Here is a 22,924-nt window from a genome sequence, read left to right on the forward strand (position 1 = left end):
GAATTAGATAGACTATAAAATTTAAATACTTGAGTGATATGCAAGATATTTTAATTAGGCAACTAGACGAGATTAAATCAACGCGATTAAAAACATATTGGTTAAAAGTGATACTTGATTATTGATAAAAAATATAACAAAAGAGCACAACTATACATATACATTGAAATTGCTTTGCATAATATAGAGCATACAATCGCCCGCGATAATAATTCAGTGTTTATATTCAAAGTCACTTGATTCTTGGCGTCGTTTGGTATCGGGACGATCAACGTTACGAGAATCCCTCGTATTTTATGCAACTGGCGCGTGTGTTTCGGCTCGTTTTTGGCCGGAAAAGAAGGGCATAGCTGTTGGCCGCGAGGATATGCATCTTGCATGTGTCGCCGTTCCGCGTTTGCAGAAATGATAATTGCGCGCCACGCATCGATGATTTCTCGTCGCGCTACAAATCGTGGGATTAGCATTTCCCTGCCGTACCCTGGAGGGCATGACGTTTCCGATTTTCGTGCCGATACGGTAATCGTCATTCCGTTGGCGATGACGATGACGATGACGATGACGATGATGATGATGATGATGATGACGATGATGATGACGATGATGATGATGTATACAGTTTCAACGCAGGAACATGGAATTGCCGTATCGCGACAATGAATGCAACGATAGTCTACAATTATGACGCTTGGATAATTTCGATTTGCGACGGTAAGAAGAAAAGTGGCACGGAGAAAAATTCGCAGCTTTCCCGCGCGCCTTAATTAATACGTTAATTAGATTACGGGAGCGCTCTCAAACATTGCTGTGGTAAGGCGCTCGATGCAAATAAGGCGCGAACGAAAATAATATCGGAGGAGAAAAAGTACGAGGGTTGAGATTACGCGATACATATTTTAATCGACTTTATAACCCGATAGTTTTATTAGCGAAATTCCGTATTGAGTAATAACGCGCGTCTCTCTCCCCGGTGCACGTGGGAGGGAAGAAAAATTGTTGGCTAGAAGCGTCACGGCGCGGCGATGCGGCCGTAATAAAATGTCGGGGGAAAAACGCATAATATCGCTCGCTAACAGCGTCATTTCTACTCCCGAGAGTTCAGAGGTCGTGAAATATAAGCATCTCGCGAATTGAATTTGCATAACGCGCGCGAGCGCGCGCATCCATTTCACCGGCCAATTGTAAAAATGCAAAGGGCGCCGAAAAGTGGATGTTAATTAATGTCGGACATGCGGGAATAAAAGGAGAGAGAGAGAGAGGGGAGGAAGGGAGGGACGCGCGGAGAAACGTGGGAAAACGACGAGGAGCGGCGCATTTTCTCGACTTCGCATTTATATTAAAAGTTTCTCGCGTTAAATCAAGAGCGCCGCGCGCGCGGCTTTACTCCCGTGATAAAACGTATATAATATAGAGACAGCTTGGTCTCTCTCTCCGCAACGCGCTACATTACGGGGCACGCATAATACGAGAGCGCGGAGACAAATGGACGGCGGCGAAGCATAATGGTACAAAGGAAGGACGTAATAAAGCATCGGGCGGAGAGAAGCGCGCGTTTATAAACAAAGCCGGCGGGATCATCCGCTTGTTATTCATTACGACGCTCTTACTGTCGTTTCGACTCTGCATTAGCCAACCGTAAACCGAGTCGATCGAGTTACGCCGTACGATATATTCGTCCCTTTCCGCATACACGTTCCGTAATATCGCGTGTAACCGCGAAGGAAGGAATGTCTGAAATATCCGATTTTATCGAGCATAAAAAGCATAGTTTGCCTCGCGCCGCGTTACCCGAGGGCAATACGATGCATTAGTGGGTTAAATGCATTAATGAAGCATCGGGATCGACGCCGGAACTCGAAACTCTCTCGCGCGTTTTGTTTGTTCGTTTATTTGCTTATTTATTTAAAGGTATATGAGCGCACAGCGCGTAGCGTGTAGCGCGTCGCGAATTACGAGCGACGCGGTTTTCGGTGCCTCGGAGAGTCCAGGTGCAACTGCGGCGATATGGGCTTCCTCCCTCTCTCTCTCTCTCGCGCGCGTGCGCGCGCGCTGTAATCTAAAATTCATTTTCCGAATGAATCCGGAATGAAGCCGATGCATCGAGCATTTCCGCCGGGCGGAAGTCTGTTGCGCGGCTCGCGAAATTTCGGCCGGCTATGGATTATACACGTACGGGGTGTGTGCACACGCATTGCGTTTTGCCTTGCAGGATTTACGCGCTGCTTCGAATCTCGCGGATTACGGCAGCGTCATTTTAACGCAACTCCCTCTCTCTCTCTCTCTCTCTCCCCCCCCCCCCTCTCTCTTTGTCTCTTTCTCTCTCTGCATAGTTATACGTGCATTAATATTATTTTTAATCATGTATACTTTAATTTCCCATACACGTGATGTACGCATGTAACATGCTCGCGCGTATAATGTTTTATATCGTAATTATACATATGATTGTGATATCGCACCGACAGATGTTTGACAACAGAGTGCTTTTAGTCATCTTTGCCCATGTTTAAATACGGCTGTTATCATTATCGTTATTATTGTTGTACATTTTGTAATCGTATAACGTGACATGTGATATCCGGTTCGATACTTCTATACAGACGTCAAAGATGGAAAATTTTAGAGAGATAGGAAGTAAAACTATTTATACAAGCTATCTTTTCTACCATATCACAACAGGATATCCCGAACTGATAAATATCAAGATTTTGGGAGTGTTGTTTGAACCTTCCTTTGTTGGAAAAATGATATGAATAAATAAATGAATGACAACTTTTTTTTCCAATTTTCTTCAAAACGAAATAAAAACGAGCAAATTTCTAAAAAAAACTTTTTTTTTAGTTTATCGATCCTCCGTACGCTTCCAAAATTTTAAGCTACAGACACGCTGTATATCATAAACGATTGATACAAGATAATGATATACATTTATTTGCATATAAACTAAAATTGTATTTGAAATATTTAGTTTACGTCTTACGTGCGAATTAAAAATAAATATTTCAAATATGCATTTCTCGCTGCATAGAGATTTCAATATCAAGTAATGATGCTTTTTCTCTCATTTCATAGACAATAGAATATTTCGCTACAATTTTTATAAATTAATCGTATCCTCATTTATTTTTATCTCATCTTTGTACGTCTTTTAGATAGCCACTTTTATTCGTGTTTTCTTAAAAGATTATATTTGGAAATATAATTTCTTGATTTATAAACAAAACAATTAAAATGATTAATGCTCGTATTTGAAATGTGCTCGCTCGTACGTATATGTAATCGATGCCAAGTCTCATCCGTGTGCTACCAGTGTTTTTTACGTGATTTAATTAAAGAGAGAATCGTGCAAGAAAGATGACATACGTATTCAGCGCACATCCCCTTTAATTTAAAGAGTGCGGGTGGACATAAGGGCGGGGGTAACAGAGTCGACGGAACAAAAGCGTACAATAAAACACCGTAAAAACGAATGAAATCAATTACTTTTATGGAAGCACGTTCAAGTACGCTACCTGCCACGCGTTCTCCTTCATTTTAAGAACGAGAAGAATAACACGTAGCGTGACAAAAAGAAAAACTCGATCGTGGAAACAACGACCAATTATTTCTACATTTTCCTTTTACACATTGTACATCGTCGGCTTCTTTCAAATCGAATCTTTATTATGTGCGACGTAACGAAGATGTAATTAACGCTTCTTCGATGCAGAGTCACAAATAATGAACGTTGTTAGGCAATCTTATAAAACGTTGAGGGTCATACAGCGGATTTCAACAAGAGGGAGTAAACTTTAATCGCGAACTCTGCTTGTCGGAAAGTTATAAACTTCTTGTCACACCTGGGGGAGTGAGCAACTTGCAGAAATTAAATAGAATGAAAATTAGAATCCGTCGTGCTATAACGATCCGAATCGGTGAATAACTTTTGCGTTTTAACTGTGGCATTTTGACATTTCCATTACACAAATTTTGCTCGAAAACCAATTTTCAAGTGTCCGCGGACTTGTCACTTTGCTGAAGCAGCTGAAATAGATAATTAACTCTTCTCATACATTTTCCATAACAAAATCATAATATATAACGAATTCTTTTTCGCAAAAGTGTAAAATCCGCGCGGAAATATCCATATTGCTTTGAATTATTACTCTTTTAATCGTCGCGGGCTACGCTCACGTTGGACGAGACGACCGTGTGTCGGTCTCTCGATCGTACGACGACGATTCCAACATTTATACGTGTACGAAAAGGGAAAAAGGACGCGTGAAATGTACGTGTCGGAAGATGTCGTCGTGAAGATGCGGAGCGCGCGAGAGAAGCCGACACGCGTTCTACGCGTTCTACGCGGTCGGCGATAAAAATCCGAGAACGAGAACCCTGCCGAGAAATAAAATAGGGAAAGGCTGCCAGGCGCTCGATAAGCCCATCCCTGGTGGACGTTCCGCATTTCGCCGCGGGTTGGACAGGTTCATGGTTGTCGATAGGAACGGGAAAAAAAAGGAGGAGAGGCCGGCTTGGAAACTGATCTGAAACGTTTTCCCGACCCCGATTGTGCGCACACGTTTCGGCTCTCCCTTGCCTGGAGAAGCAAATGTTGAAAGCTCGCGAAAAACACACACCCGCGCACACGTAACATGAAAACCGCAGTCCTCCGACTATTGTCTTGTTTCTTTTCATCTATTCTCTTTTTTTTATTATCCATTCGTTATTTCAATAACTGCTTTTTTCGCCGTATCTAATTGTAAGTAGAGTTGTGCAAGAATTGTGTGCACATGAATTAAATTTTTTTATATACACATACATCTCTTGTCATATTTAATACATATATTAGTTATTATATAAAGTAATAACCTCAAAATTTAAATTAATAATTTAATATAAATTATAATTACAACACATAAATATAATTATAATTCGAATAATCTAAATAAATTTAATATTTTACCATGATACAATTTTCTGCTTTTTTTATTCAATTTAAAATTCTTTTATTTTATAATATACAATAACATATTTATGCGATTCCATTTTGAAATTATTAATTATACTACCTAATTTATTATTTCGCTTAATTTTTTATAACATTTTTTTTATCTTGTCCCCGAATAATAAATTTTCATAAAATCCATTATTCTAATGGAATGATACGTTTCCATTAGCTTCATTAAACGCGGAGGATTAGATTCGTGGATATATTTTCCCCCGGTATTAAACGACCGAATTTTGTGCGGACGGATGATGAAAAAAATTTTCAGACACAAAAGTGTCTCTGACAATGGATTGTTTAAACTAGATTACGAGAAAGAGGAAGAGAAAGAGGAAAATAATTACGAGTAATTTATCACCCGCTTGTTCTTCATAGCTCGTATAAATAGCCAGTTTAAATAGTATAATTAGTCGTGATGCGACATTGGTGAACGATTTGGAAAAAAAGCGCTTCTTATGCTCGAAAACGAAGGCATAAACGGTATATTTGTGGAAATAAAATTAATACATTACAACAATGGATTGAAAAAATATTGCGGAATTTTACGTCTCATACACGTCTAGGAAATATCGAAGCGCAGAGTAGGTAGATAACTTGACATGTCTGCCAAGTTCTTGGCGAAACCATTCAACGTCTCGTCGTGATACCCGCCTCACTTGCCTACTTATCGGGAAAATCAACCTCTCTCCTACCACCAACTTGCTAACGAAATATACCTCTTGGATATACCGGTAGCTTATATATTATATGTATATATACGTATACACACCACGCGCAGGCACGTCCACACTTACATAGACACTATCGTTTTCCGAGAGAAGTTTAATTACCGGGGGGGATATTCATATCCACTCTCTTCCTCTCATCAAGTTCACTTCTCATTTCGCAAGCGTGGCATTTGTAAGTGACCGCGCGATGGTTTTGAGTTTCAAAATTTCACATTACATTAACCCGGTTTTTAAAAACTCGTTGGCTTTTATCAGAAAATTTTTATCGATTTTTAATTTCATCAAAAGTTTGCGCATGTTAAGAGATCTCATTTTGGAAAAAAAATGTACAGTTTTATTTTATTTTTTCAATTAATATTTACAAAACATGTAATACTTGATCAATAATTGACAATTACATCATCACAAGTGTTTTGTATCAAGATAGAGAAATAATCTTGATTTTTTTTCAAGTATTTTCATGGATATCGAGAAGAAACAATCTCGAGTCGACGAAAATACTTTGTGCTTTTACATCTTTTGATTTATTATAAATATAAGAAGACAATCTACCGCGTGTTGTCTATTCTCATTTGCCCAATCTAGCTGTGTCGAGTAGAGTGGGTCCAATGAGGTATAGAATCGATGAATTGTCGAGGGGAATTTCTCGTCAAAATTCCGAACCGTGAGAATCTTGATCGGAATAATAAGAAGCCCTCGGTATTAAATTAATTTGAGTTGGAGAGAAATGATGTATATAGCACACGATGGAAGAAATTTAGATTGACATAACTTTGTTCGGTACAATTTTGATCGTAAACAATTATTTCAGAGCGGATCCATATATGTAATTTTTAAATATTTTCTTTAAGATGTATACTTTTCGAAATATTTTTCCAAATTATTTTCCAAAAAGTTTTAAAGTTAATAATCGACTAACAATAAGATAAGTCAAGTATCGATACAAGAGAACGCTTGATCGCCTTTGATAACGACGATTGGAAAGTTTCGTATGTTATAAACGTGGATCGATACTAACGAGAAGCAATTTCCATTGAAATAATTCGAGGGAAGAGGAAACGTTGAAGCGTCATTGGAGCGCGAGACAAAAAAGGAAGGATAAAAGAGTCGATCGTACAGAGGCGCGAGGGCGAGGACGAGGGCGAGGGCGAGCCGACTCTTGGAGAAAAAAAGAAATGAGCGGATGGAAGTCGCAAGGTCGCGCCCCGGGTATATAAAACTAGTTCGAACGAGCGGAATCGGATGATACCCCGGACCGGGGTAGACAAAGGCGGACGGAGAAAAATAGAGGGACAGCACAAGTGAGATGGCGCGATCATCCATCCGGAATTAAATTGGCCGCGGGCGAGATGCTCGCGAAGCCGTGAAATTACCATTTTGAAGCTGCAACGCGCTTTCAAAGCCGCGTCTCTTTTTGCTCGCGCGAGCTGTCACATCCGCGATCTTATTAGCGACATTCACGGCCACCTCTCGCCAAAGGCGAATAACGCATACGTCGCGGTCAAGCGCGCGCGATAAGCTCATTTAAAGGCTCGCTCTACTCGAGCTGTATCAACAATCGACGATATTCAGGATTTTATTGGATTTTTTTTTAATATTAGAAATTGATCCCTTTATAGCGTTTTATATCTGTTTTTATTGATATGTGTAAACATTATACGTCAGTATTTTTTGAATCCCGGATATTTAGCTTTTTTGTTCAACGCGGAACGTGTTCAAAAATGCATGGTTCGACGGTGCGATGTGCTGCTCCTCGCGTAATAGTCTGAAATAAAAAAAAAACCTGATCCAGTTTTATCTCGCGATATATATGTTTGGGTTACTGAACCTAATTTCATTAGAAAAAATTGAAAAGTAACAAAATGCATTATTTTAAAATTAGATATTTCAATTTTGCTGAAACTTTTGCATTCTAGGGAAAATATTAATCTTTTAAACTCTAATTAGATTCCGTGCCCCCCCCAAAAAAACCTATGGAATAAAACGAGATTGATTTTTTCATTTCGGACAATTATACGACAAGTAACATGACGCACCGTCGAGCCGTATATTTTTGAACGCGCAGAGCTAAATATCCGAGATTTAAAAACCCCGAGATATATACCCTTTATATATGAATATCAATAAAAATACACATACGAAACGATAAATTTCCAATATTCTTCGGAAGAAATGCTAAAGGATAAATTTTTCATATTGCTAGAGTAGATTGCTTCCTTAAAAAAGTAAATTGGAGGAAAACATCGTTAAAATCATTTCCTTAACGAGTATATCTTCTCATTCGCTGATGCGATATATCGGAATAGACACGTTATCGGGACGGCACGCAATGAACGAGAATCGAACAATGAGAGGCGCTAACAAATTGTATCGATCGCGCGGAGGAGCCCGAGTTGGTTAATTGCTAATTAACGCGGGATCCTCGCAAACTATAGGATGCGGAAAGCAAAGTGGAAGTAATCTTTTTGAATTCCTTCTGTTGGAAAAATTCGGACGGGCTTGTCGTAATCTCGCCGAAGGATCGGCATTAATTAAGCGCTTCCCCGAAAGAAAAAGCTCTCTCGTGGAACGAGTTACCGCGAGTTACCGGGCTTAAGTTCTAAAAGGAGCAACGGAGGAATGGGAAAAAAAGATTATCCGGAGCACACGAGGGAAAAAAGAGGCAACGCCACTTATGTTACATCGTCTTCCATATATGCTTTTTACTCGATATAACAGAGCGAACGCGGATAGACGTTTTCACAAGAATGATACTCTTTCGACAATTTTCTATATAAATTTCTTCTTCTATTCACTTCCGTATAGCGATTGAAAAACTTTGATTTGATTTAACTTGGAGTACTAGCCTTTTACGACAGATGCAACCAACCATATAACGTTATCATAAAAAAGATTCTTTTTTATATAGTCTATTTATAGCGTAGACAAAAAAGCAGCATTATAAAATGCATTATAAAATGGTACAATTGATATTGATAGAAATAATTTTGCGCGACACAACGAATGAGGATTGTAACATGTAAAAACGTTTGTCTCCACAATTTTAAAATTCCCATTTATAGTCGCTTGATGAATTTACCGATATTGTTTCAAGATTCAAAATTAATATTTTCCTTCTCAATGTTTTTACTTGATTAATTTTCAAAAATAATATTTTAAAATTCCTTAACGTTTTTCCTTGATTTTCAAATTTTTCATAAAAAGATAAAAGACATCGAAATGAAGCTCGGGCTTTTCGAGTACACTTTAATCCGTTGCCATAAAGAGGGTTATTTCGAGGATCTGACAAAAAAGCGCAAGATAAAACCAAAAGAATCGAGTGGAAAAGAGTGGACCAAGTAACTGAAAGCATTAATAAAACGTAAAAAAGGTAGGATCGCGTGCGGCGAAAATCCGTAAAGGAAGTTTGTCTGTACCAAGATGAAAAAGACTTTGAGAGTCACCGAGTATATACGTAACGACACGTGTCTCTTATCGCGTGTACGCGCAACCACGCGGTCACGTTGAATTTACCTCAAAGGTGGTTTCAAGCTCGACTATCGGGATAAAAGAATGAGAGAGCGGGGACAAGTCAATTTACGGTACATAATTAGAGCTGTTACGGCAAAGCGAGGCAAAAAACAGATGAAAAAGAGAAAAAAAAGTAACAATCGCTGTTACTTCGCCAACGCATCTCTGCTTCTCTATTTTTCTCTCTCTTCACCTGTATTTGTGGAAAAAAATTATCATTGTCGCAAAAGTTGTACATTTCTTTACTCGCTTAAAGCCGGATGCCGATTACAAACAAACAAACAAACAAATCGCAAACGAGCACCCAAGAGCACGTAAATGATTAATTTAAAAAAATTTTTTTATATAATTTTTTAATAAAGTTTTCTATAAGAAAATTACTTGTATAAAATAATAATTTTATAATTAAATAACTTTTTTTTAATAATACACAATATAAATTATAACGTTAATTAAATAACGTTTTTTACCGATATTTACGAGTATTTGTTTCTTGGTTTGCTTCATTCGAACCCGGTTAAACACAGCGCACTCGCAATATGAACAATTTTGAGGGCTTTTATTCAGAGATTAATTATGACTGTCGGTGGTTGTGTGATGGTGATGAAAACTTATTAATTTATTATTATAGCTACACACACATACACGACAACCATAATTATACATTATAGTTATTGCATTAATTGCTAATTTATTTTGTATATCTTCCACTTGATTCGAGAGTAATTATTCATATAGGCTTTACGCGATGATAAATTATTTAACTAAATTAATTATTTATTTACGCAATTTTATGGGAATATTTTAAGTATTAATGTATTAGCGCGATTTTCTGGAGAAATTGCTATTGACATAAAGTATGCGATGCTGACATTATTATTTTTTACATAACATTTCTTCAAATTTTCACGACGATCGATATCGTTAGGCTGGAAAGGTTCGGATGCGATGCGTTAATCGCTCGTCGGAAATCATTAATTAGTCGGCATAATAGGGTGAACCGCGCCATCACCGACAGCTTAAGCCGCGATACCGTATCATTTACGAATGTTTCCGGAGTAGTACTTCCAATCCCTTAAACCTCTAAGCGCGTAATCTCATCGCGCAATGGTCGAGCGATACTCGAATATCGTAACGCCGAGGTATTCGAGTATTGACACACCTAGCACTCTCGATCCTCTCGTGCCGAGAGCGGCTCTCGAGCGCGGCCGCAAAAGGGGACGGAGGAGGGTCGGCCGCTGCGGCTTAAGAGGATGCCGGGTGGAAAAGGTGGGAAAAGTTTACGTCGACGTGACGGAATAAATCGTCGATCCGACAGGTGTAAGTTGTACGATCAGCGTAAACTCGAATCCGCAACTGCTCCACCATAACTTTTCGCAGCGCAAACACGCGCACGGATGGATCCGTGTAGACGCATTATCATCGTCCTCGTCTTTCATCGCGGCTTCCGACGAGAGAGTTTCGTGGGAAAATTTTGGCACACGCCAAAGTACCCGCCCTCCTCCGCTCGCGTCGCTCTTTTGCGGGGAACAATGGAATCCCGCGGGATGACATCGAGTCAATATGCGTTTGCGAAGCGCAACTCGGTCCTGGTTACAATATATCGAGTCGAGATGAAACTTTGCGGAGAAATAAACACACGCGACTAAAGCATAAATTGTTATTCGAATAATACACGAATAACGGCTCTACTAATCATTTATTCATCGTCTTTGAGATACAAACGAGATGAAACAAGATAATCAAACATTGTATAAATATATATATTATAACAATTATATATTATTTCCCCAAAGTCGGACGCCGAGTTAATCATCAATTTGTCATATATTAGTCAGCGTCAGTTTTAGCAAAATATTCAACCTTTCCATGTTTATCATCGTAAAATCTGTCACGTAGAATTTATGATTTATATCCATTTATAATTGACGTGACTTTACGAACAAAGTTTATAAATGAATACATAGCGCAAATATCATTTATAGACGTACGAGTAATGTTTATAAACGAGTTTCATTCTGGTTACAGCATCGGTCGGAGATGAGGAGGGCGACTTGGTCGATCGTCGTGACAATCTTGCTGTCAGTGACGGCACGCGATGCCCTCGCGGAACTTTACACCGCTTTAGCGGATATGGAGGAGCTGCTCGAAACGGAAGCCGTGCTGATTGACACTCTAAACGGATACATCACGGCGCAGGAGCAGCGATTGGCCACTCTGAGGAGGTAAGAGCATCGACGAGATCACCTCTGTGACGCAATTAAGTCGGTAACTACGCACGGTCCGGATCAATTATCCTCCCCCTCGTACGCTGAGATTTTTCGCGAGAAAATTTATTTAACGTCGCCGCACACAAAGTGTATTAAATATTTTCAGAGATTCCGTAAATCTTCGATACATTTCTCCATGACTTGTACAACTCGCGACAAAAGTCATCTCCCGTTTTTATGCGGATAGATTGCAACTCTTTGTGGCGCCTATCGATACACCTATTGGTCCCACCTATCCCGGTGTGTGCGCTCGCCAATTTTTTTCCCTCTCTTTTTAGCATTTCGTCAAGCGTGTATGCTCGTTCGGTGCACCGATATTTGATCAGCCGCATGTAACGCGAATCATTCTGCAGAAATAATTTTCGCTCGTGTTGTCAAATCCTGTTAAATCTCCCTCTCTTTTTTTTATCGATGCGTAACTGCGAATAATCGAGTTTGAAGCTTTCACGATTTGCTCTGAATATCGCCATTTGACTTTATTGTATTATGACATATAAAAAAAATCATTATCGCGACACTAGCGTTAATTAAGTGTTGGTCGGGGAGAAATGATGAATAAACATGATGTATAAATTATAAAAAAATGTGACAACGATATCAAAAAGTGGATTACATCGAGACACTTATCGGCGCGACGATTTCCTCGATCCATTTCCCTCAAAAGCATCGTTAAAACGAAAGACGATTAAAGAAGGAGATGTTACGGAAAGTCTCGCGAGAATGGCTTCTTTTCTCCTCGGTTCTTTCCTTTATCTTCCCACGGATATGATTTGATATACCGTTTGATTCGATACTAATGCTTCGACTATCTTTGTGTATAAGAAAAGAAACGGAGCGAAAAGAAATGAGAATGAATACATTAAGGTATCAGATCTCGATCCTACTAAAATCAGTAACACTCGCGTTAAAGAGATAATTGTAAAATCGAATCCTACGACGAGCTGAAATAAAACATAATTTCCACGCCTAATTGTAAGAAATAAAAAGAGTGAAAATTTAAAATTATTATTTTTTTTACATTACAGTCAGGAATACAAGCTTCATAATTTACCGAATAACAATATAAATTGAATTGATAATTAAAAAATAATAACGAGACAATTTTGCATGATTTTTTTTTAAATTAAGGAAGCAGTCAAGTACATAGCAGAGATTTACATTACTTTGCATAAGCTTTTCAACTTGATTGGATTTTTTATCCATACTTTTACAATTATAATTAAACTTTTTTTTTCTCTCAAAAATATAACTTTTCGAGCTTACACATCCTTCTAAACTACAAAACTCATTTCGCAAACGTTGTAGTTAATCCGTAGAAGATAGTTTAAGCATTTCCCTGTCCAGTACAATCCAACGGTAGCAGTGGATCAAGTAATACGCGCGGGACAGCGTTGGAAAAGTTTCCAACAACATTTACGTAGGACGATTCCGCACAAAATTTAACACACCGTTGACGACTATGTGCGGGTGGTCGCTCTCGAGAAAATCCTGTCACGAACACTCGACAGAATGAGGAGCATGTCGAGCTCGTCGTGTCACACGCGAATGGGATTTTATTCTCTTTCTCTTTTTCTCTCTCTCTCTCTCTCTCTCTCTCATTTCTATGGCCATTCAAAACTCGCCAATTGCAATCATATCACACGTGGCGACCGTTCCACGCACGCATCAAGATCCTTGCGTAGACGCGACCGCACGAGATTCGCTTCTCGTCCACAAATTTCATTCATTAATTCCGGATCGATGGAAAAGATTCGCGGACAGAATTATCTTGATATTAATCAATGATTGTTTTTTATTATGTTTTCGTTTAAAAAGTGTAAAGCAACATTTTCAAATATATAAATATTGATTATTATTTACCAAATTATTATTCATACGAAAAGAGAAGAGAGAGAGTTTGCAACCTACTTGAACTTTTCAGACTGGCCATAAATCAGTCACGATAGCCATCCATCATTGGTTCAGCTATCAAAAATCATTCGCGAAGAATATATCGGCGATTGAACGGTTTCCCTTCTACCTGCTGGCGCTTGCTCCTTCTCTTTTTCTCTCTCCCTTTCTATCGTATACCGTTTCTCGTTTTACGTGGATATTCAAAGTTCGGCAATTGCAATCCAGTCACGTGATGGCCATTTCATACTCGTGGAATTTGCAAAGGCACACACAAATATGTGCGCGCATACACACGTACAAAAGTGAACCTATAATGGACACACGTATGCAAACTGATGGAGATAACACGTATATATGTACGAATCTCCCGTTTACATTTTACATATTGCCATACAGCGAAGAATGCATGTGTACGTGATATCGCGCATTTCTGTTTACTTGTGTGAATTCATAAGAAAAATATTCAAATATTTCGCATACAATTCGAGTAACCAATGCATTCGGTTGAATAAACGTGGGTATAATTTTATCAAACCAACAGGCGCGCGTATAAATTTACATTAACGAAGATTTGCCATTTTGTTAAGTTTCCTCATATTCATAGATATTAAACGAATCTTATCTCGTTCACGAAACGTGCCATCATGAACAGCGTGTTCAAATGTTGCAATCACAAATTTGCGATTTTATTAAATGCGTTGCATTCGGTAAAATGTACAATTGCTCGATATCGATTCATTATTTTTGATCGAAAAAAAGCAAGATTTATTTAAATAATAATCTTTACTATTATTTTTTTTTATTTTACAATTTAAGAAAATACAAACGTATGTCTGCGCGAATGCACGCAATATTGCAATGTTTTAACAAAGGAAAGGAAAAAGTTGAGACTCTAAGATCTAAGTAAATCTGAATTTTAAACTAGGAATTTAAGAGGGACAAACGAGCCGACTATCGGAAGCGCCATTACTGGCATTAATAATCGCGATTACGGTAGTGGTGGTGATGGAGGTGATGCTGGTGGTGGTGGTGGCCGTTGAGCGTTCCCTCGAGAGAGAGAGAGTGGCGTCGGTGTAATTGGCTCCGATAAGATAACAAAGTTCTATCACGAGCGTCCGCGACCTGTAACTGTTTGCTTCTAATTAACTGTCTGCGCGACGATCGATTTGTTTTTATTATCGCCAATTCGCGTAGACGGACGAATCCTTCTCGGTGTCCTCATTTAACCGATACTCGTTACTTTTAATTAATTGCCATATCGGCGTTGCAATCGTCGATTTTTATCACTAAAGGCACCGCGATGCTATAGATATCTATAAATGTGTTTACGGACGTGAACATAAAAATAGAGAGCCATTCGCGCTGCGCTTTTTTTCGCGGTAAAAGAGATGAACATTTTTACGTTAACGAATTTTGCAAACGACGAGACGATTTAAAAATTGGACACATCCACCACCGCTTTATGGATTTTCCATAGTTTTTTGAAGCCTCGAATTACAGACGTGTCCTTTTGCCGGAAAATGTAAACAAAAGCGTTACAAATAGTTTTTGGAAAAGCGATTGTATCGAAATTATATCTTTTTGACATATTCGCTTTGACCGAAAGTCGGAAAATAAAAAGAATAGCGCATGCATTCGCGTATATACTGTGTGTAGCTGTATCTTTCTATATTTAATTTTCCGGTAATTAGAGGAAACACGATTGGAATTATCGACGGAATTCCGATAATATTTCTCCTTTTCGCAGCATTCGCTATCGAGAAATCGATCGTGCGGTATGCACCACGTGAAATTCGATCCCTGAATGGTTGCGATATTTTCCACGATAATGCTGAATATTTAAGATTTTTTTCAACAAAACTTATTTCATTTTCGCGAGTAAACTCTGATAATGAGTTACATATTCGACAATTGAGCACGAAATTTATTTTATCGCGCAAAACAACAATTTCTTTCTGTATTATAAAATTTTCGTGCAATTTTATTATGAATTACACTGAATTTTAATATAATTATTTGAATAACTAAAAGAAGTATGCATGTGCGTGCACTAACATTTTTCCATTAAAACTAAGGGGCACGTGACAAGAGTCTTCTTTGAGAAATCTGTTCAATTAACGTCAACATACGGATATTCCGTGAGATAATATCGCCAACAGCAGCAGAGATTCGAGGTCGACAAGTCGCGGTATCGAATTACGTATCGAGTACTTGGGGATGTAATGGCATCCACAAAGATGCGCGGTATATGTACTCGCATGTACACAATCTACGTGCTTTGCCTTTAGGCGTCAGACAATAGAGCGCGTATCTCAATGACCCGTACCTGTCGCCGTCGCGTATACTATCTCTGTGCATGTAACATCGCATTATTAATACGAAAATTAATACGCTATATTTTCGATATTGTCGTTAACATAAACATGTATCTTTGCGTCGTGTAGGTAGCAGGAACGTTGAATCGTGTAAAATCGAAAGGGAAAAGTAATTCGAGTTTTCTTTTTATGTGAAATTATGCTTTTATTTCTCTTTCCTAAATAAAAATAAAATTGTGTAAAATATATATTCTTTTTATTAAGAAAAACATCGTGTCTTATATAATTGTGGATGTTGGATCTGAAGAAAGTCTCTTTCTCGCTGCTAAATACATCGTATAGAACTCTCTTTGTACATATTTCGCTGTGTATAATGAAAATGAAAAATTATGCCCATGCTGGTTTAAATATGAAAAGAATATTTAAAAACATTCAAACACATTGTCAAACGCGCACACACATTCGAGGTATATATAAATCACATATATTTTCTTAAAAATCCATGACGAGTCATTCGTATAGCAAAAAGAAATGGAATTTATACCTTTATGTCTCTATGATCATCTACTCGTAGTCGTGAAATTTGATACATATGAATAAACAGAATTTATACGATTTGTGCTCGCAAAAACTCTCACTCGCGCAATCAGACAAATGAAAAAATGAGAAATTACAAGAATTACACGCAACTTGATACTTCTTCGTTTTGCGACGGCCGATACGATCGAAGATAATCGTGTGCGACGGTAAAAATAGTAAAATGTAAACGTTTCGATCCATGAAATATGTAGTGACATTGTCGAAACGATCATCTCGATAAAATTACGTGAATTTCACGATTTTTCATTACATTGGCGGATGAGGAGGAAAAATCACTGGAAACCATAGTGGTACATGAATATATTGAACAATGCACAAGGGCGGCCTTCGGGGAACAAACTCTCTCGCGTGCGGGTTCAGAGGTGATATTTGGAGTTTGGGTACCTTGTTCAGATGCTCCTGCAATTCCTTCCTGTCCATTCCGTATAAATCGGCCACTTCCAAGTATTTCTTCCAAAGCTGTTTACAGGAACCAATAGTGAGTAGAGCGACTGGATCACCGACAACCGCTACGAGACATTTCGCTCTTGTCAGAGCAGTGTTTAGCAAACGTGAATCCGTCAAGAAACCATAGTCTTTGACTTTCGTCTCAGCGGAGAACCTGTAAGAATGGGAAATTTTCTTGTCGATATTGAATTCCAATGTGTATGTAAAGTGTGCTCTAGCGTCTGTGGTCTATTGTAACATCGATACCTATCGGATGTTGTTGTCCGGACTGTATTGATAAAAACCGCGGTGAATTGTTTGCCTTGGACATTCAATACTCTCTCGACGGACACGTCGAAAAGCTGGCGCTTGCGCAACTCGATTCGCACCCGTTGCACTTGTTCATGATAATACGATAAAACACCGATAGATCCTTCTTTGTATGATCCCCATTCTTCCGTCGGCCACGTGTTTTTCAATTCCAGGACACGATTTGCCAGCTCTTCCGCCTCCATAACATTTTGATATCCCGTAGAAAATTCTGTCTGTCAATAATAAATCGATAAATGTCAAATCGAGTTTTTTTATTTTCTAATACAATCGAAAGATTTGGGGCAAGAAGAAAAAAATCATAAAATTTCAATTTCATCTTTCAAATATAGGGGAAAAACAATCTGATTTTTTAAATCTATCGTGGAATATTTTTTTTTATATTATTGTATATTTGCGCGTAATCTACATACGGACAATATAAGCGGCAACTACAGGACAATTTGACAATAAATGAAAATTGCAAAGATATTTATTCTGTTTTTGTTAATGTTTATTCTGTTTTTGATTGGACCGCAATCTCTTGGTTCGCTGGCGCTCCTAAATAATCTATGTACCTGCTCTTCCTTGCCACGAACAGCGTAGAACGTCAATGGTTTCATGGTCGGATGTTTGAGCAGCTCCGTGTTGGCGGGTTTAACTATTCCTTCGTAAAACATTTCGGACGTGTATTTGATTATGTCCGCGTGCGCGCGATAGTTTTGACACAGATGTATCCGACATGGATGTTCCGGCGGATAGAACTCGTACATCCTCTCTAAGAGACTAACGCCCAATCCTCGTTCGCTCGCTAGTACACTGTAAATCTCCGGTGCAAGTTGCATCTGATCACCTGCCAGGATCAAACGAGTATTTTGATTCGCCAAGGTCAGGGCTATGAGTGCTTCGCACTCGATGGCTTGGGCCGCTTCGTCGATAACTATATGAGTTAGAGACAGATTCAGACTGATCAAGCAACTGGAGGTTGCTAGAGTAGTCACTATTAGACTGCAGTCCTCAAAATCCTTTTCGACTGGGTCGCGAAAACGACCGTGTTCGTCCATCAAGCAGTATTGTTGCACAATTGGATGTATCTAAATCGTAAAGCATAACCAAATCATAATTGAGAAATACAATTGCTCCCTTAATAATCAAGAGATTAAAGACAACGCCTACAACTATTCACCTACCGTATTCAATGCTCGTAGTTTGTAATATATTCTAATAGGTTTAAGTCTATGATGTTTATCCGCTTTATACCAGACATCGAAAAACTCCTTGATGTAAAGGTCCGCGGCGCTGTTGCTATGAGTACATAAAAGTATCCGGTTGTCCGAGTTTTTAACGAGCATACGCAGTACATGCGCTATGGTAAACGTCTTTCCCGTGCCAAAGGGCCCAAGTAAAAGGACCGGCGGCGAGGAAGCCTTAGTCTTAGACAATGCTATCGCGGCAACCGCTTGCTTTTGCTCTTGGTTGAATAGCTTATTCAGAAATAAACTGGAAAGTATACGTAGATTGTCGGCGTCGACTTGCAGAAAACTGTGTATAATTTGATTATCCATCTCGCGATGTTTGTCCTTCAGGAATACCAAGTCCATATGTTCGAGACTATCTACTGCCAAATGCCACTCGCAAAAATTGAGGCGATTCAACACGAACTGCATTGCGACTTTGAGCTCGCTTTGCTCCGTCAAATTCCAAAGGGTCACGCATTCTTTGCTCAATCTGACGAATATAAACTGCGAGCACTTGTCTTCTATGTGAGCTTCGAAAGTCATATTCGAATTTACGAGATCCTTGTCCCACAGCTTGATTAGAACGCTATTACAGCTACGCTGTAGGAGTCTGCCGCTCTGCGTATCCTCCAAGATGTCCCGAGTGATTGGGAGCTGCGGTGGCAACAAATTTCACGCGTTGGCTACAATTGGAGGAGAGAAAAACGGCGGATTCTTATTCGATCTTACAAGGGAGGAAGCGAATGTATGTGTAATAAAAGAGGGAGCGAAAAAACTCTACAGCCAAATTATTCGGGAAGTGTGAAAATTTATGTAGAAAAACATGCGGTCGCAAAAAGATTAACGACAAACTTTTTGCGCGCATGGCATGATGTACGAGCGGGAGGATTGAAAAATGACGAAAAAAAAAAGAGTTTTGTAAAAGCCAGAAAAAATCGCACCTGAGCAAAGAGCTCACCCGGCGGCGTATATTTGGCAATGGTGGAGCCGTCGTTGTTGAATAATATGTACTCCGACACGAGGCGTAACCACGAGACTTGATTGTATCTCGAGAGCTGCTCGTGTCTGGCGATCTCCTCGACGGTGATCATCTCGTGCATACGACCCCGATAATTTTGCGGCGTCAGCCGGTTGTCCGACAGCATATCTTGAGTGAGGAAGAAGTTTTGCTTGTCGGGATACGGATATATCCTCGACAGCTTGATCTCCCGCAAATTGGCGTGCGGCATGAAAGGCGAGTAGAATTCGTACTGATCGGTCCATCTCGGTGGGATCTGCGACAGTTGATAACTCGTGGCCGTTTGTATCCGTGCGTAATCTTCGATCGGCAAATAATCCGCGCAGAGCCTCTGAAGAAACACTGGACAACATTTGAAGCCGAAGATGACGTTCTGTCGATACGTGCCGTGTTTACTGGCGGTGAACGCGATTGTTACCCAATAGTGTCTCTTGCCGCAAAGCTCGACGTCACTCGCGCCAGGATTATGCCACTCCTGGCCGTTGATCGCGCCGATCTCGCTGCCGTTCGCTCGCACCGACACGATGACAAAGTTGGAGCGATAATCGTCCGATATCAAGGCCACGTTCCGTAACTGCTTGTCACCTTTGGGCGAAGAGAATCGGCACAGGCCGGTTTCGATAATAATCGCATTCAAAATGTCACATTTGCGCGCTAAATGTAATTATATGTAAATCGATCATTGAAAATGTCCATTTTACTATCGCTTTACTCGATTTTCATTCATGTATCGTATAAAGATCAAATTCAGTCTCGAGATGTTAATCGAGAAGAAAAGATACTCGAAAAAAAAAGAGAAAATATCGTAGAAATTTTTCAATTTTATTAGTCTATCTCGTGTAGTTTCGATATTTATGTAAATTGGGAAATTTTAATTTTCAGAAAAGAACCTAACATAAAACGTCTGCGTATTCTTTGTTTACAACTAAAACGCATATACATGTACCATATATATGTATATAGTTTGTCGACTCGAAAGTTTATTGACACAGACGGATGTTTATTCGCGGTATCCGATTTACACGTGACTTAATTTCCTCGCGAAATAACAACAAAGCGAGACGACGAGAGTAACGTGACACGATGTTCGATTATTTACTTGGCGAAACCGCTCACTTACCTGTCGCGACGATCATAAAACGCCACTCGTAAACGCCTCTTTTACCGACGACCCTACAATTGACACCACCATGCACGCAAATATACACATCCGACTGACTTTCGCACGTGAGAATCGCGTCTGGCTCGGCAGATTTGAACCAGCCACGTCGCACCCGCTCAGGAAAATCTGTTAGATACGTCGCGGCTCCTCCGTTGACCGCGTTCCGGTTGTACGTCGGATCCGCCATGATGGGCGCTCGCCGTCGTTTCGATCGCCGAGGGAGCTCACATCACGGAATCGAAGGTACCCCGACGGGGCATCACGTCCGGTCTCCCGGACACCGCGCGCTCGAAAACGTTCCCGGCGAGTTTTCGTCACGCGAACGAGAAGCGACACGCCGACGACGCCTCGCTCATCCCCGTCGCCCGACCGTTCGGCGAAACGTTTCCGACTAACGGCAGCAACGGCGCTCGCGATGTCGCGCTACCGCGCCGCAGACGCGCATGCGCGGCGACACGTGTGGCCGCTGGCCGCCGCCGCGTCCCGCAGACGGCGACGTTATCGATTGCCGCTCTCTCCTCTTATCGACCGCGGGTAACTATATTTAAGTAGGTGTCGGTACATTCAATTCGAATCCCTTCGACTCGACGATATCGTCAAATTATTTACGCGCGCTAAAATATTGGTAAAAAAAAAACGAGAAAAACATCGTTACAAGATAACTCCAAGTCAGCGTGTCAATAGAGTTGCTTCTTGTTCGCTACAAAAGATGTAATATTTTTTTTTCAACCATTTAGCACGCGCGTAGGAGAGTCGCGGCGAGTTTTCCACGACGACGTTAAAATTAAAGTTTATGAATAATTTTCTTGCGCGTCGCAAAGTTGAAAGTCTTTTTTCTATCGCGGTAAACTTGCATCCGTAGTTGCGCCGAGTAACTTTGCATAACGATACATTTTCATGCAAATCCTCCGCGGTTCCGTGCAACTATCGGAATTGACTAAATGACGATCGCCATTATTCTCGCGAGAGTTTCGCCCCCGAGAGGGGCTCGCAGATGCTGCAAAAGGATGGCTGAGAGATAAGAGCGGTAGGTCGATAGTATAACCCATCGTCGCGTCGCATCATACGGTAGATTGAAAGCTCTTCACCCCTGGCCTTTGCTTTGCGTCAACGATGAATTTAACAAATGCGAGATCACGAGAGCGCGAACGATAAAACGGATAAAGAAAATCCTTTTATAATTACTTCAGATACAGAACGATTAAATAGTAGTATTGGGATCTACGGATATAATATGAATAAATGGGATGTATAAACAAGTAGAATATACCTGAAGCATACGAGTAATTACGGAGCAAAATATCACTAAGCGCGTAGTAAAAAGAGAATTGAAATAGATATGATATTTGTGCGCATGGGAAAATCCCTCGTAACGTTTTTTACAAATGTTTTTCTTTTAACTCTTGGCAGTTTTGCATCAAACGCAGGCTCTAACTCTAAAATATGCCGCGAGATCCGTGAGTATCTCGCGGGTCGCATTGTTCCGTATGCACCGAGCTATTCCATTTGCGTGGGTGACGCGGATGGAGAAAAACACCCGAGAGTATCATGGAAACTGACCGGAGGCGGCAACGGCGACGGCAGCGATGGCGGCAGCAAATACAAAGCGCAAACCCCCTCCGTTGTTCATGAAAAATGAGAAAGAAGAGATTAAAGTACCGGCAGAGAGACGGGGAGAGGAGAGAGAAAGAGAGAAATACACAGCGATCCTTTTGCGGGCGAATTTAACTGAAAACGCGCGTGCTTTAATAATAATTACGCTAAAATTTTTATGACAATAAATAATTATGATAAATATATATTTCGTCCCGGTTGTCTTTTACGTGAAATACGAAGCGATACAGGTCCGAGTTGCAAAGAATAAATTCCAGAATAGAGCGAATCTTCAAGCTTGCATTTAACATCCCTTTGTGTTCCGACTTTCTTTATTTTCACCCGCTCGAAAAGTGCTACGACGTTAAGAAGGAACTTTGACTCGAGTCTCGCTAGATGAAAGAATTATCTGTTACGAGATTAAAAACGAAAAATTTGATGAAGCTGTCTCGTATGTACGCTCTCGTATATATATACATACATATGTATCGCACGGTGCTCGAAACGAAGCACCCGCATTGTTGATGGACGCGACATGAACCGCATCGAAGGGGGTCGAGGGACGCGAGAGCGCAAAAAAGCACGAGAGAGAAAGAAAAGCAAATCGGTCCGCGGACCGATCATCTTTTTCGAGAGACGTGGACGTCGCCACCGCGACGCGCGGACCGCGCGTATCGTTAATTAAAATCTGTCGTCGGCGATGCACGTTGCGAAAACTCGGCGCTGACACGATAGGCAAGGCCCGGCAAGGCCAGAAGAGGAACGGGATGAAAAATCGCGTTAACGAGGCGGAGATGGCGTCGGCGCTTTCGTTATTGGCTCGGTGCTGCGCGATACAAAGAACTATCGTTATTGAGACCGTACCTGTCTTTCACAGG

General features: G+C 40.2%; 2 protein-coding genes across 18 annotated transcripts in view; one reads left to right on the plus strand and one right to left on the minus strand.

Moving 5' to 3' along the window:
• The window catches only part of LOC145977118 (ATP-dependent RNA helicase with zinc finger domain), a 125,701-nt gene extending 104,594 nt beyond the window's left edge, over positions 1-21,107 (minus strand). For 4 of the 13 annotated variants that reach the window (XM_083108842.1, XM_083108844.1, XM_083108841.1 and 1 more), the window contains exons 1-6: positions 20,412-21,099; positions 19,215-19,876; positions 18,226-18,927; positions 17,614-18,129; positions 16,994-17,271; positions 16,685-16,901 (exon numbers count right to left, since the gene is read on the minus strand). In XM_083108842.1, coding sequence (XP_082964968.1) covers positions 16,685-16,901; positions 16,994-17,271; positions 17,614-18,129; positions 18,226-18,927; positions 19,215-19,876; positions 20,412-20,640 — 2,604 coding nt within the window. In that variant the 5' untranslated portion in view covers positions 20,641-21,099. Of the gene's footprint in view, positions 1-13,411; positions 13,694-15,380; positions 16,576-16,684; positions 16,902-16,993; positions 17,272-17,613; positions 18,130-18,225; positions 18,928-19,214; positions 19,877-20,411 lie in introns of those variants that run through there. The other 9 variants (XM_083108840.1, XM_083108838.1, XM_083108837.1 and 6 more) reach the window with 8 other exon arrangements.
• Ph4alphaefb (prolyl 4-hydroxylase subunit alpha-1) overlaps positions 1-22,924 on the plus strand; it is a 142,438-nt gene that overhangs the window by 112,864 nt on the left and 6,650 nt on the right. For all 5 annotated transcript variants that reach the window (XM_083108848.1, XM_083108852.1, XM_083108851.1 and 2 more), the window contains one exon: positions 11,251-11,447. In XM_083108848.1, the coding sequence (XP_082964974.1) occupies positions 11,251-11,447 (197 nt within the window). The remainder of the gene's footprint in view (positions 1-11,250; positions 11,448-22,924) is intronic.

This window comes from Camponotus vicinus, unplaced genomic scaffold, assembly GCF_025532165.1.
Source record: "Camponotus vicinus isolate PSW18456_S1 unplaced genomic scaffold, iyCamVici1.0 SCAF_9, whole genome shotgun sequence".
NCBI classification, from domain to species: Eukaryota; Metazoa; Arthropoda; class Insecta; order Hymenoptera; family Formicidae; genus Camponotus; species Camponotus vicinus.